The sequence below is a fragment of the Thermobia domestica genome, chromosome 15 (assembly GCF_964235325.1).
Source record: "Thermobia domestica chromosome 15, izTheDome1.hap1.1, whole genome shotgun sequence".
Lineage (NCBI taxonomy): Eukaryota > Metazoa > Arthropoda > Insecta > Zygentoma > Lepismatidae > Thermobia > Thermobia domestica.
In genome coordinates this window covers 96490403-96505878 of record NC_137468.1, presented here as the reverse complement: position 1 = coordinate 96505878, position 15476 = coordinate 96490403, and the positions used below count along the sequence as shown (strand labels likewise).

General features: G+C 35.9%; 1 protein-coding gene across 1 annotated transcript in view; it reads left to right on the top strand.

The window, feature by feature from the left end:
* Positions 1–15476, top strand: part of LOC145671158 (uncharacterized) — a 2642835-nt gene that overhangs the window by 2402988 nt on the left and 224371 nt on the right. Inside the window, exon 13 of the mRNA XM_081739993.1 lies at positions 1287–1643. Coding sequence (XP_081596119.1) covers positions 1287–1643 — 357 coding nt within the window. The remainder of the gene's footprint in view (positions 1–1286; positions 1644–15476) is intronic.

The following is a 15476-nucleotide window of genomic DNA, read 5'->3' as shown; positions in this document are numbered from 1 at the left end:
ACTGCAGTATGTATGGCGGCGACCCAATAAAGCCCTACAACAGGAAAATCTACGACCCACTGTCAAACACGGAGGTGGCTTCGTAATGTTGTAGGGCTGTATGTCCGCTTCTGGTGTCGATAACATGAAGTTTATTGATACCACAATGGACAAATACGGGTATTTGTCAGTGTTAAAGAATATCAAGGAAAGTGCTAATAAGCTTGGTATGGAGTCATTGTATATTTTCAGCATGACAACGATCCCAAGCATGCTGCCCATATTGTCAAACTGTGGTTATTATAAGCCTGTAACACTCCAAAAAGGTTGGAAACTCTACCAGCCTCCGGATTTAAATCCAATTGAGAATTTGTGGTGGGAATTAGAAGAACAAGTGCAGAAACATAAAATCACGAATAAAACTGAGTTGAAAAGGATTCTGCAAAAAGAGTGGAGCAAAATTCTTCCTTCAGTGACCCACAAATATGTATACTCCATGCCTAAAAGGTTAGCTGCTGTAATAAAAGCCAAAGGTGGCAGCACCAACTACTAAACTTCTCTTCTGTTCAATATTCAAATGTGTACACTCAATATTCAAGTGTGTACGCTCAATTTTGTGACGCCACATACACATACTATTTTGTTTCTTCTTCTTATTTTTTTTTTTTTTTTTTTTTTTAACTCATAACTGAAATAATATTTACAAAGAAAGTGTATTCTAATTTGTTCTAGATCTGTTCGTGAAGAAATATTTTAAGTTTGAAATACCTACTTCATTTATGTAGATGTCTCTTCTGCATTTTTATGTTAATAAATAAGGTGTATGCTCAATTGTAAGAGCGACTGTATCTTAATGAAAATGCTCGAGTAAAAGCTCAAAATACTAATATTATTATTTTTTTTAAACCCAGATAAGTGTTCCTTATAATATTACTGAATGTTTCCTTATTTTGTGCAATATGCTGCTGTACGTTATTATGGACTAAAATAATATTTAAACTATTTTCAAAACCAGTTCTCAGCATTGAATTGTGCAGTATAAAAACAGTCTGTGTAACACAACCATATTGTATTCTATTCAATATAACATGCACATACTGTATGTATTAGTGTTTAGTAGTATAAATATTGCGGACTATTGGTTTAACACAATAGATTTCTTAATAAAACAATATTAAAATTGCATACCGAGTCGGAGTTGTTACTGTTGCTTTTTCATTCTTCTTTCTGTGCACTATAATATAAAAGAAAAAAAAAATGTTATGAAAAAATCTCGATTTGACACAGCATAATCCTTTGTTTTGTAGGCGCGAAAACTATGAACTGCAATGTACACGTGACCTTCGGAGACGGCAGCACAGAGCAATGTGACGTAACGTCCGCTTCCAGTGTCGGCGACAGGGCTGTCCAAGAAAAAGATCTGCTTCCACATCCACCTTCACCAGGAAGAAGTGAAAAAATAACACGGCCGCCGCAGCAGAACTGCCAAGTGGCAAGAAGTAGTGATGATGACAGCATACAAATAGTTAAAACACAGCACGTTTACCGCAGTTACGGAAAATACCTTTTGTCAGCCAAGGTGACTTGTGGTGGTGGAAGATTTTCCGAGAAGTTTCGAGTGTTTCCTGTGTATGAAAGACCAAGAGGATTACGTGTGGAACTAGGTGAGTACATTTAAAAGAAAAATAACTTTTGATTTGACAGATTTTTCTTGATTATTATTATTATTATTATTTCATGTGTTAGTAGGGTACCTGGAAAGATCTATGTGAATATACAATAGGCTATATTACTTTCATTCCTGAGTTGCTTGCTTTGCCAAAGATACCGGTGTACCGGAGCATTTTTTTCTTTTTTAATTTCGAGATAGTAGGTGCGTGTAGAACACACTCTCTAGTATAATACGTAGCAGAATCTTACTTACGTACTTTATATATTACAAATCGTTCTTTCTCTCTCTGCCTGTCTCTTTTATATGTAATACAAAACTACAGTGATGCAATGTAAACACCCATCGGAAAGTGAGTATATCCTGTGATACAAAAGGAGCTTCAAAATGTGAAATTATGAATAGTTTTTGCTTGATTGAAGTTTAGCGTTCATTTTGAGAATCGAGGCTATATGAGACGTAGATCTACAGCTTAAGGTGGAATATGAATCACTGTAATGCGTTTAAATTGTATGCCTCACCGGGAAGTGAACCCGAGACCCGTAACTAAAGGCGTTCGCACTGGCTACTAATGCAACAGGGAGGACTGAAATTATGAATAGATATTAACAATGGTAGTGAATCATAATTTACAGGAGTATTCTGTCGTGAAGTGGATTCAAACCTCTTAATTCATTCATTCATTCATTCATTTATTTATTTCGTCTTTTTAGTCATACATATTGCACGATTACGTGCTTATGAATAAGACTCGTCAAAGTTACAAATATATAAAATATGTAGTAATGAGAAATACATACCTATTGAATTAAACTACTATGCTACATCTATGATATAAAAGCAGTACAAAACAATATACAGATGGTGATCAGAAAAATGGAAACACCTGTAGTTGGCAACACGTCATGTATGGGTTGGCAGTGGTGTCGTGGCGCCCGCAGCGCCGGACCGCTGGTGGTGGTGTGTTAGGTCGGTCTCCATACTACGTCAGGCGCAGTGGAACAGCAGTGTCTAGTGGCTGCAGCAGACGGAGGTAGTGTAAAATGGGAGACCTCTCAGATTTTCAAAGAGGGCAAATTGTTGGTGCGCGGTTATGTGGAGTGAGTGTGACGGCACTGGCTACTGTATTAGGTGTGTCGCGTGGGACAGTGTCGAAGGTGATGACGGCCTACACAACACACGGGAAAACCACATCGGGGAAGCGGAACAGTGGACGGAAGAAAATCATGAGTGACAGGTCACGCCGGGTATTAAAGCGCATTGTCCCGCAGAACCGCCGTGCCACTGCGGAGCAAGTGACGGAGGAACTCAATCAGCACCTCCCCCACCCTGTTTCGACAATCACATGACATGAACTTACGGGGTCGTGTTGCACGGGTCAAACCGCTCATCAGGGACCATAACGCTTTCGCACGCCGCAAGTGGTGCCGCGACCATGCAACTTGGACCATTGAGGACTGGAAACGTGTGATATGGTCGGATGAGTCATCCTTCACCCTATTCCCAACCACGGGCCGTGTTTATGTGTGGAGAACGCCCAAAGAAACTTATGATCTGCAGTGTCTCCGCCCAACTGTGAAACATGGCGGCGGCTCGGTGATGCTGTGGGCCACCATATCATGGTTTTCATTGGGTCCTGTGCTCACACTTAGCGGACGAGTCACTGCCAACGATTATGTCGCAATTTTAGGAGACCACTTGCATCCTATGGTCCGGGTGTTCCTGGACAATGACGCCATCTTCCAGGATAATAATGCACCCATTCACACAGCTGGCGTTGTTACAGCGTGGTTTCAGGAACATCGGGATGAAGTTCAACACCTCCCCTGGCCCGCCCAATCCCCCAGATCTCAACATAATTGAACATCTGTGGTCCGTCTTGGAAACACGACTCCGGCGACGATTTCCACCTCCATCCTCTCTCACAGAACTGGCCGATACCCTGCACGAGGAATGGTGTAAAATTCCACTTGCCACCATTCGCGACCTCTATGCCTCCATCTCACGTCGCATCAAGGCTGCTCTGAAGGCGAAAGGTGGCCCGACACCATATTAATCTGGTAAGTTGCAATTTCGTTCAGGTGTTTCCATTTTTCTGATCACCATCTGTATATTTCCAAACTATCAATAGACAATTGAATTAAACTACTATGCTACATCTACGATATAAAAGCAGTACAAAACAAGGTACTTTTAATCACGTAGCTTTGTAGAGTTACCATACGAACACTGTAGTGATAATGCCATGGGCGCCCGAGGAAAATTTTCTAGGGGCTCATCTCCCTGGTTGCTATATTACATTTGGTATTTTTTATTTGTATTAAGAAAATCTTAAGAAATTTAATACATTTTTGTGAGCCCGAGGGCGGCCTCCTGGCCCCCTTCAGGCACCCATGGGTATTGCTCAATTTCTTTTCCTTGTTCGAACATATAAAATTTATTTTCGTAATGGAATTTCTAATCTACTAGATTATTATTTTATCAGTACAGTATTATTTTGCAGCGTGTGTAAAACTTAAACTTTTAATGGAAAGATTGCATTTTCCTCATATCGTATAGGTTTAATAATAATAATAATAATAATAAAAACACGGGGAAACGGCTGAACCGTTTTCAATAAATGTTGGAATGCAGTTCAGGGAGCGAAATCATAACTTTCAGAGTGTGCGTGCGTGTGTATGTGTGTGCTGGGAGGGGCAGGAGTGTAAAAAGAACAAAACTCTTTACACTGAAATGTTTCGACAAAGAGAGTTTGTTATAGTATTTGAACATCCGCAAGTATTAAACTATGTAAGTTAAAGGATACCGCTAACCACCACTTCGCCCATTAATTAGATATTAATTACTGTAATTAATGTGCAAACTTACCAAAATAACTGTACATTGTGTTCACTCCAGTAAGTTATTAGTGGAGGAATCTTTCTCCCAAAAATATTGAAGAAGGATCCCCCAACCCTCAGTATTTCGTACTCTACTGTAGGACTTTCCTCGAACTGACTTTTTATCATACAAACCTACAATTATAAAATAAAAGTTCGAATAAAATTGAGGCATTTTTGAATGAAATTCATATCCTAAGGAGGAGAGATTCAAAATTTATGGCAAAAAAAGGGATATATCAAGGGGCTTTTAAGTTAGGGAAATGAAACTCGGTCCAATTTTAACGGAAGAAGAGGGGCAATTTCTATATTTTCCCCTCCAATTCCAGGTGACGTTGTCTATCTCACCATCATGGAAAAACGACTGGACCGTTTGAAATGAACTTTTGAACATAGGTAGTAGATGCGTATCCTAAGATAAGGGGGAAGAGGGTACATATTTTGCAAAGAGTAACAGCTGTTTTTTAAAAATATATTTAGTATATGCGTCGAGCTGTTTTTTAAAATTTTCATTTCCATTCAAATTCCCATCTCAAGGGACTTTTTTTTTTTTTTAAATAACATTTTCAAAACCGGAAGTATCACTACGTAAAGTAAACAAAGAATTCTTACTAAACACAGGTGTAAAATCACATAGTTTCAAAGGTGATGTAGTCGTCAGTAGATATCCTACTGTGGCTTTTGACTTTAAAAATTATTCTTACATACTTACTAATGTTTCCATTAACCTGTAAGTTAGATACATGGAACCCGCACTAAAATATTATCTTTCATATGGTACTGTAACAAGTTAAAGAACTTTGTGTCGCTGTCATCCACAAAGGGGTTTTACCTAGCGTACGTTTAGCTGAAAAGTGTTCAGCACGTTGGCTTCCAACTCAAATTTCCCTGACTTTGCAGACCAAAGTTCATTATCTCTTTCTTCAAGTACTTCACCCATTCCTTTACAATTATGAGCTGAATAATTTATAATTCTTTTGAAATTTTGTTCTTTCTCCGGGAATCTGGTACCACATCTAAGCCTCACCATTAGTTCTGTAGCTACAAATGTGAAATATAGTCAGAAAACTCTTTTTAGTAGGTAAACATTATTATTATTATTATTATTATTATTATTATTATTATTATTATTATTATTATTATTATTATTATTATTATTATTATTATTATTATTATTATTATTATTTTGGAATAGATATTTAAAGAGAGTAAAGTTTTTTTTCTTTCTTTCAAGAATACTTTAGACGAATCCCTACTCCAGCATTTTCGGAAATTTTGCTTCGTAAGGCAGAAAGGGGAAAATTTCTATATAATAAATCGTTGCGCAGAAAATGCCCGATATGAAAATTTGCTTAAGTTGGGGTGGTATTAAAATCCGATATATAAACAGTAAGAGAATACAGTTTTAACTTTCCGAGAGTTCCGCTCCTAAAAGAGAGAAACGGACAATTTCTGTAATATTTTTAAAGTCTTATTCCTTCGGTGGGATGAACGGATATTTCTTCTAGTACATAAAATAATATGCAGTTAGTATAATGTACTGATAGTTTTTAAAGAATCATTCTCAAGTCGAAAGTCATGAGAATATCCCTTGAAAACGCGCTATTACAAGTCAGAGTAGAACGAAGAGAACTTGAAGAGGTCAATAATTTCGAGTATCTGCTAAGTATTTTGACGAGAAACGCTTACTGCACCAAAGAGATCAGGTCAAGAATTGCCATAGCCAAAGAAGCCTTCAACAAGAAAAGATCAGTTCCAACCAACAGGCTCAATATTGGACATAGGAAGAAGTTGGTCAAATACTATATATGTATATAGTGGCCCAAAAGTAGATATATACCCCTGTATAACATTCTAGTTTATGAGTTTATTTGCTTCGACTCTTTCAAGCTTATGTAAGTAAAAACACATTAAAAACAAATAATAAAGAAACTAAGTCTACCTGATGGATAACAAAATTACATTATATAAAATGCAGTACGGTACTGTATATCTACTTTTGGGCCACCCTGTATAGTGTATTGGGCTGTATGGTTCAAAGGCTTGGACATTACAGAATTTAGAGAAGTATTTGGAGAGCTTTGAAATGTGTTGGAGGAAAATGGAGAAGATAAAATGGACAGAGGGAGAGCAACAAATGAAGATGTTTTAAAGCGAATAGGAGAGAAGAGGACACATCTAGCCAGTATCCTTTGGAGGAAGGTCAATTGAATTGGACACATCTTCTGAGGAAATTGTTTTCTTCATACCACTATAGAAGGAAAGGTGGAAGGAAAGCAAGGAATACGAAGAACACAACTGATCAATGATTTGAAAAATAGAAGAAAATATTCGGAGTTGAAAGAGGAAGCTGCAGATCGAGAAGCGTGGAAGAAACATTTTAAGGCTCAAATCTAAAATTGAAAAAAAAAAAAGCCTTATTAGTCCCAGGACATGCCGAATGGCAGAATACTTAATAAATATTTTGGAGAAATGGACCACAGACTGAATCTTTATATATATATATATATATATATATATATATATATATATATATATATATATATATATATAATCAGCGAAGTGACTTCTTGTCTTGAGATAACATTTTATTCTCTAAATACTGTATTACCATACTAACATAAATGTTAGCTAGATAATCAAGTAGATCAGTAATCTTAAATCTACTTTTGATGCGAATTCATACTCAGAAAAACAGTCTGAACAAAGTATTGTAGTTAAGAAGTATTGTTACACTATTTTAACATTCCTGATAAAGACATTCTTTTAATAACAAGACCGTAGTAATAAATTTATTCAACTGATAACGTTTTGTTCAGTTTTATTTATCCGAATGAATAATCTGTACGTGAAAGTGCAAGATCACAATCCAGTTATAACAACCATACAAATTGTGTACAAAACTCACCAGATAATACTTTGTAATCAGCGAGTTGGAGAACGGTCGTTTCGTTGTAGCAATACACAGCTTTGTGCGTTTCAGATGATCTCTGTAATGCAGCAGAAGTTTTACAGTTACTCAATTTCTCCATTATACGAAGTAACATAGTAACGAATATAAGGAAAAAGTACAATGCTATTATTTCCGAATATTCAAATAAACTTACTAATAATATACATGCATTTTCAATGTATATTACGTGTTTCAGATAAAACATGCAACAGTTAGTGGTGCTATTCAGCCGGTTCGCTAGAACCGGTTGTTAAAACATTTCGAGTTCGCAGAACCGTTTGTTATACCCAGACATAAACACATACACGCATGACCTAACCAAGAGTGAAAGATAGAAGCCAAACAAATTAGTGAAAACACCTCTGTACTTTTCCCACTCGCTTGTATTGTTATGAAAACAACTTTCAATTGTTTCAATTCAATGGGCAGACAGAAATTTGAATGGGCTGATAGAAATTTAAATTTGAATTCCGGGATTTTGTTCGGGACACTGGGATCTGTAAGTGTATTGAATGTGATACGTATCTAAGGGGTCGTCCACATATTACGTAACACATAAAGGGGTGAGGAGGTTCGGCCTTGCGTTACGAAGTATGACACGAGGGAGGAGGGGGTTAACGTCTTCGTTACATAACGTGCTTTTTCTGTAATCTTTATTTTTTATTCTCAGGTTTATATGCAATTTTTTAAACAAATAATTTTTATTCAGTTCTTTTCATTTTCATAAATAAATATTTATATTGCTTTGGAAAATTGAGAACATACAGCCTGTATGAATTGAATCATGTAGAACGGATCTGAAGATGCTACTAGACAACAGCATGACTGGTGACCAACTCTGCTTGTATTATAATACAATAACGCTCTGTTTTGTGGCTATCCCGTAATGCATTTACGATACACGCTTTTCTGGAGTTAGTTGTAAATGATCGTAACTACCGCTTGAAAATTACCTTGCGTTCCCACTGGTATCGCTATTTCTGAGAATAGATTTAAAACTTTTAATTTCAATAGTTGCCTACTCTATTTATTGATCATGAAATATTTTTCGCAACAGAACGATCCAAGCAAAATAAGATATTAAAAACCGAATTCGTCCGACATTCATCTCATACTGAATTTTTTATCTTTAGATTTGAATTTCCCAAGTGAAATAGTTTATTCGCATTCTGGCACTGATTTAGGACAAGAATAATTTGAAAGGGTGTAAACTTAAGTCCAAAGAAGATGGCCGAAAGCTTTTTCACAAACGAGATGTCCCTGCTTCTTCACGTTTGCAGTCACATCCAATCTGTGATCTACAGGAAAGAGAACTTCTTTGTATCTCGACACTGGGAAACTTCAAATACAGGAAGCATCCTGGATTCAGAAATAAAGCGATCAATGTCAGTTGTGTAGATTCTGTTTCACCTGTATCTTCCTGCAGCACTTTTTCCTTGCCAATCATCGGTGACTTAAGAGGTTAGATGCGATATTCTTGGGAAAACGACAGTATGGAATTTCGAAGAATTAAGACTGGTTGGTTAATTAAGCAACCTTTTGGGGTTAAATATCATTACGGTATTATCATTTTCTAATACTTTAGATTTGTTGGCGAAAAAACACTACAAATATATTCAAAATTCAAGTATTTTGTAATGAAAAGTTTTGCCATTATTTTTTTGTTATCTTGGTAACCCCCAAAATAAACAAAATTGGTGAAAAAACAAAAATCAAAAGGCGTTACATAACAAAGGGGGAGGGATTCAGCTTTGTAATACGAAGTGTGACGGGAGAAGGAGGGGTAAAATTGATCAAAAATAGCGTTACATAATATGTAAGTGACCCCTAATGTCTATTACGTATCTGCAACACGTTTTTGAATGACTCCAATGTCTTCATTAGTTCTCGAGATATATATATATATAGGCCTATATATTTTTGAAGCAATGTGTATAAAATGAAGTTCATTTTTATCGATATCTCGATCGATAGCTTATCATGACCAATACTATCATTCCTCAAAATATGGCAATTTCCTAGTGGGACACTATATATATATATATATATAGAGAGAGAGAGAGAGAACCGGTTATTAAAAGATTACCGCTGGCATCAGTGCTTATAAATCTCAAACTATTCGAGATAAAAGGATAAAACAAGAATTGAAATAGGAAAATTGTCAGAGGGCGCATAGAATGGAATGTTCTGCTAGTCCCATAGGATTCCCCGAGGGGTTACACGAAAATGCTAATTAGCGAAGTATGTAATTTTAAAGATCATTGAGAAGGTCATCGGAAAGCAAACAATTTTTAAGACTTTGTTTATGAAATAGTCTAAAATTTATTTCAAGTTTTATCGACGAGGGTCAGTCAAAAAATAAATTGCACTACTTAAGAAAAAAGAATAGAAATTTTGCAGTAACTTTATTTGTATCGTAAAGTTCCATTCACAATCTACTTTTCATTGTAATTACCTCTGTTATTTAAACATTTGTCAAGGCGTAGGCCTAGTACAAGTTTTTCTATGCCTTCTGCAAAGAAATCGCGTCCAATGTCCGATAACCATTCTTGGAGTGCAGCTTTCACCTCGTCATCTGAATGGTATCGTCGCTTTGAAAGTTCATCTTTCATGGGACCAAACACATTTAAGTCACATGGTGAAAGGTCTGGACTATAAGGAGGGTGATCCCACACTTCCTACTTAAACTTTGTCAGTTCTTACGTTTGTTGTCAATATCTGTACATCCGTTCTCAAACACGTTACAGCACTTCGCGATAGCTTGACGTGACATTGCAGTATCACCACACACTTCGTGCAGCTGCCGATAAATTTCAGTGCAGTTACACCTTTTCTCGCACAAAAAACGAATCACTGCACGCATTTCCAATTTGGACGCGACTTGCAGCTGTCGAGACATGTTTACAACTGATTATCACAACACCTTTACTTGCCTCGTAAAAGCCGCTACGTCACACGATATAGCTACAGGTCTTCAGTGTTGCCACAAAGCTTCATCAAAATAGCCTTTGACCGAAAATATTTACGAAGGAGTGCAACTAACTTTCTGACTGACCTATGTAACTATGCAAGGATTTTTAATGGAATGGTGACAATTTTGTAAATAATGTCCGATACGGAATACTTTTTCTTACGAAAGTTGTTTGTTTTTCCATTAACATTTCATTGATGTATCAAATTACATATTTTTATAAAATTTCGCATCACTATAATAATCATCATAGGTATTCTGTCATTATTGGCAGGTCACTTGTCGCAGCTGAGAAGATAATGGTCCGCGGTTTTCAGCGAATCTTCGTCTTCACGTGCGACTTTTCTGTTTTGATGCCGTCCATTAATTGTAGCCTCCTTCGCCCTCCTCCCCCTGTTTCTTGCAACAATACTCTCTAGCACGTCTCTCATGATGCAGTTCTTCGTAATCAAGGTACCAACTAGTTATTGTTTCTCGTTTCAATTATATTTAAGATTGTTCTTTTTTCCCCCACCATTCTTAACAACCTCTCGTTCGTTTTCAGCTCGACTCAGCTAATTCTTCCCATACTCCTCCATACATAAACTTCAAATTCTTCCAGTCTTTTACGTCTCTTTTGTGTAAAGTCTGTTTCTGCCCCATACAATATAATACTCCTCACGAAGCATTTTATAAGTCTCTTTCTCAACTCTTTATTCAGAGACCCACAAATAGACTTTCTTTCTTCCTATAGGTTTATCCCTGCTTTTATTTCATGTTCGAACTTAATATAATCACCAATAATACTATCAGATATCGAAAACTAGTCCTCTGTTTATTTTCTCCCCTCGTACTTCTACATTTGACCCCGACCTCTTCGTTCCAATCGACATGACTTTTGTATTTCTAACATTTATTTTCATCCCATATTCTTCACACCCCTTTTGCTGCATGCTTTGTGAGAATAATAGTTCTATAATCCTCACACCTCTTTGTGTTCGATTTCTTAGCCATCGGTATCATGATCATTTTCAGGATATCTTCTGTTTATTCACTTCTTTCATATATTTCACTGCAGAGTCGGAACAATTCTTTCTCGCCCTTGTTTCCCATATTCTTAATTGGTATATTATCTATGCCGGTTGGCTTTCGATACCTAATCTCAGATATAGCTTTCTCAAATTCATCCCGAATTTTTCTATATCCTCACATGCTCTTTTTTTTTTTTTTTTTTTTTTTTTTTTTTTTTGAAACTCTCCCCTTGCTCTGTTTCTCTTCGTAACTCGTTTAATTTCTTGTACATCTTTCTGCTCACTTCTGTAGAACGTGTTTCCACGCTCTTCTTTGCGACATTTTACTAGTGTTGTGTAACCGTTTCGTTTAGTGTTTTCGTAACCGTTTTATGTTCTTGGTAACCTTCTGCAGCCTGCTATATGAAAATTTTAATATGCTCCCACAACACAAGAGAATAATAATAATAATAATAATAATAATAATAATAATAATAATAATAATAATAATAATAATAATAATAATAATAATATAGATGAAGGAATGAACCAAATTTTAAACCTGAAGTTTTATGTAAGTTTGCAAGGGGCAAATTTTCTTTGTATAAGATTAATGAGGAGTTTCGAATTATTCCAAAAATAAATTAATTTACTATCGAAAATTGCAATTTTTTTCAAATCATTCTCGTATATTTATTTATTTCTCTCGAAAAAAAAATCGAAAGAGTAATCTAATATTGGAGGTATATTTTTCCTTGAAGCACATAAATATTGCAGTAATAACTGAAGCATAACATGATTTAAGAAACGAAAACGAGGAAAGTGAGCATGATTGGTTATACTACAAGATGATTCGTAATTATGTATATGATGTTTGACTGACTAGTATTGGTAATTGTGAACAAAAAGTTTCGATATGGCAACACTGTGCAGCCTGAGAGTGGAGATAACGGTCACATGTCCTTTTAGAACCGTTAATGTATGCCAGACAGGATGATAAAACGGTTCTATCTGGAACAGCGTGTGCGTTTGTAATCTGAGGAGTGGCCAACTCGATCTCCCGACTTAATACCACCTGACATTTTCTTATGAGATGTTTTAAAGGACAAAATATATCAACATCACATACACTACGTAGTATGTGGCTGAACTACTGGAAGCTATCACAGAATAATTCCACAGAATATCAGTATGGGTCTGTAAAGTTGCTTGTGACAACATTGCTTATCTCCAGGCTGTATCGATTTAGATGGTGCATTGGTGGGCCATGCCATAGAGAACAGATTAAAATTCTTGTAAGGAAAAATATGAGAGTAATGCGTTTTGTTGAAGTTATGTTGTTAGTTTCTTTACCGTAGTCTTCGAAATATCATATACACAATTATGAGCCACCCTGTATTTTATTTTATATACAGTAAACTCTGCTAACTTGTCTACTTCTGTAACTTACCCGCCATTAGTTTGAAACAACGTTTTTTTCTGTTTTGTTAATGACAACTCCACATCTGTATGATTAGATGCTTACGTGGTGTTAATTTCTTCTAAATTGTTTCAAAACCTCTTGTTCTGTTTTATGTTACAACATGTCAGTAAACCTAAGGAGATGACAGTCCATTGAAAGTATCCTCTTCGAAAATATAGAAGTCAGTGGTACTTCGTATGCTTTTATGTTTGTTATGCAGATCAGAAGAAATAGGCGTCTTTAAGTCCTTCCGTTTATTTTAAACATTGCAGGAAATTTTGTAGTTCAGTGTTTATGGATTTATTGAATTATGTGTGTTCTTTACTTTCGTCACGCTGTATTTCGAATCTTTTTCCTTCTGGGTAGCTTGCAGGAAATTTCCATGAAATGATGATCGGATAAATGCTACAGTTAAAAATTAAAATAAATAAATAAAATAAAAAGATATGAGTCTTTCTAATGAAGATGTTTCTAAGTGCACGACTAAGTAACTTTTGATGTTTTACTTCTTAGAAAGGTGAGACACTACGGATGTTTTGAGTATTTCCTGGAACTAATGATCTTATGTATCGTCATAGGTGGAAGAGGAAAAAAGAATAAAAGAACGTGTTGTAGCGTTTTGTAGACAATTAGCATGTTGAAATTACAACAATTAAATCAGTGTGCGAATGACAAAACTAAGGTAGATAGATATTTCATTACGATGTTTTCATATTGCAGAAATATTTTTTAGTATTTATTATTTATAAAATATGAATACATAGGTAATAATTGATAAGTGCATTTAAAGTCCTTGGTTGCGATTGATGATAGTTGATCAGCGCCCTTGGTAATCACAATTTCTTTTCTTCTACCATGACCAAAATACATTGTTTTCTTTGGTGAATATATATCTGCAGTTTCTTTTTCGAACATTTACAACCAGGGTTGCCAACCGTCCCGTGACTGACCTGTCCCGCGTCCCGACCGAATACTCGTCGGGACGCATATTGTCCCGATTTATCGATTTTCAAAGTTAATTAATATTTTACTGGGTAATAATTTATTCTTTTAATAATTAATAATTTATTCTTTTATACGCACAGTTTTATGTATAGAACCAATTTAACAAATTTGTATTTTAATTTGATTCATGAAAAAAATACAGCTCGTTTTTAATTTACAGTTATTCCTTAATTGTTTTGAGTTGATAATCCAGCCGATTATGATGATACTATATTCCATGCAGCGCTAAAAATATTGTTTTTGCAATCTTTACACAAAAGCGACTACTACCGGAGTGGCAGTAACACAAACGTTCACTTTCAGCGGGTGGCCGCCACGCTAACTATACCGGGTACCGGCAATCTGCTAAACCTGCCACCAGTGTTGCTATCTTCTGCTTCACTTTTGGTTTGGCGCACAATCGCATTGTTTACATTAACCTGTGCTGTGCAGTATTATTCTGTTCTGCGACGTTAAGTTATAAAGTTATTTTCTTACAATCAATGATGGATGATAATGAAGACTATATCAATAATAAACCATCCACATCGAAATTCCAGGGGGTGGGGTGGGGAACGGAGGCTTCAACACCGATTGTCCCGTCCCGATTTTTTCTTAAGAAAAGTTAGCAACCCTCTTTAGAACATACTGCACTTCGTCTTATCTTTAAAAATGCCTCTAATATTATTTTATTTTATATAGTGGTTTTAATCCATTGACGTATATTGCGTTCAAAACTCTCTGATTTTTCACTGCTTTCGGTATGGTCAATAGATTTCGCAAAATCTCTTGCCTTCTGTATGTGATATAGCAAGGTTTTCGTTTTAAAATGAATTTGTCGGTTAGAAAGTAATTCCCCTATGGACAAAAACTTGTAGAAAATTAAACACTACATTTGTTAACAATTTTATATAGACTTCTAGCTTCCAGAGTGAAGGCTTCGTAGAATTGTAAAATCAAGATCACAACAATTTATTACTACTTATTCCTTCCCCCTTCCCCAAGCCTTCGGCTTGCTGTACGCTATAGGCTAGAATCGAGCTTAATTAAAGGTTCTAATGATTTAATTTAACTTTTTAGTGTGCCCGCCAATTAACTTGCGCTTACGCAAATACTAATCCTCAAATCTGAATATGGTTATAATCTAATAATGGGAGTATGTCTCTTGTGGGTTGGCTATAAAGCTTGTTAAATATTGCACTGTCCGAAAGGTAAACTGTTACAGTTGAATGTTTACAATAGTTCTAAGTCTGCAAATTGTATACACTAGCCCCATCGATGACCTCAGGCAGGCAGCGGAGTGGCAGCTGTTACCTATTAAGAATCAGCGTTTCCCTTCTATAATAAAAATTTGTTCTTTTTACTAGAGTTATTAGAAGAAAAACTGAAGAACAAATTGCTGTAGAAAGAACACTAAAGTGATGTACAGAGAGACTAAATATATATACTTCTGATGTTGACTGTACCATTTATATAGTCAGCGTCACCCGAATTGGCGTGTGGCATCAGCCAATAAGCTCGCAGTGCCCTGTTACTAACCTTTAGGGAGGAATGTAACTGTCCCATAACTGTAACCCATAACTGTCCACA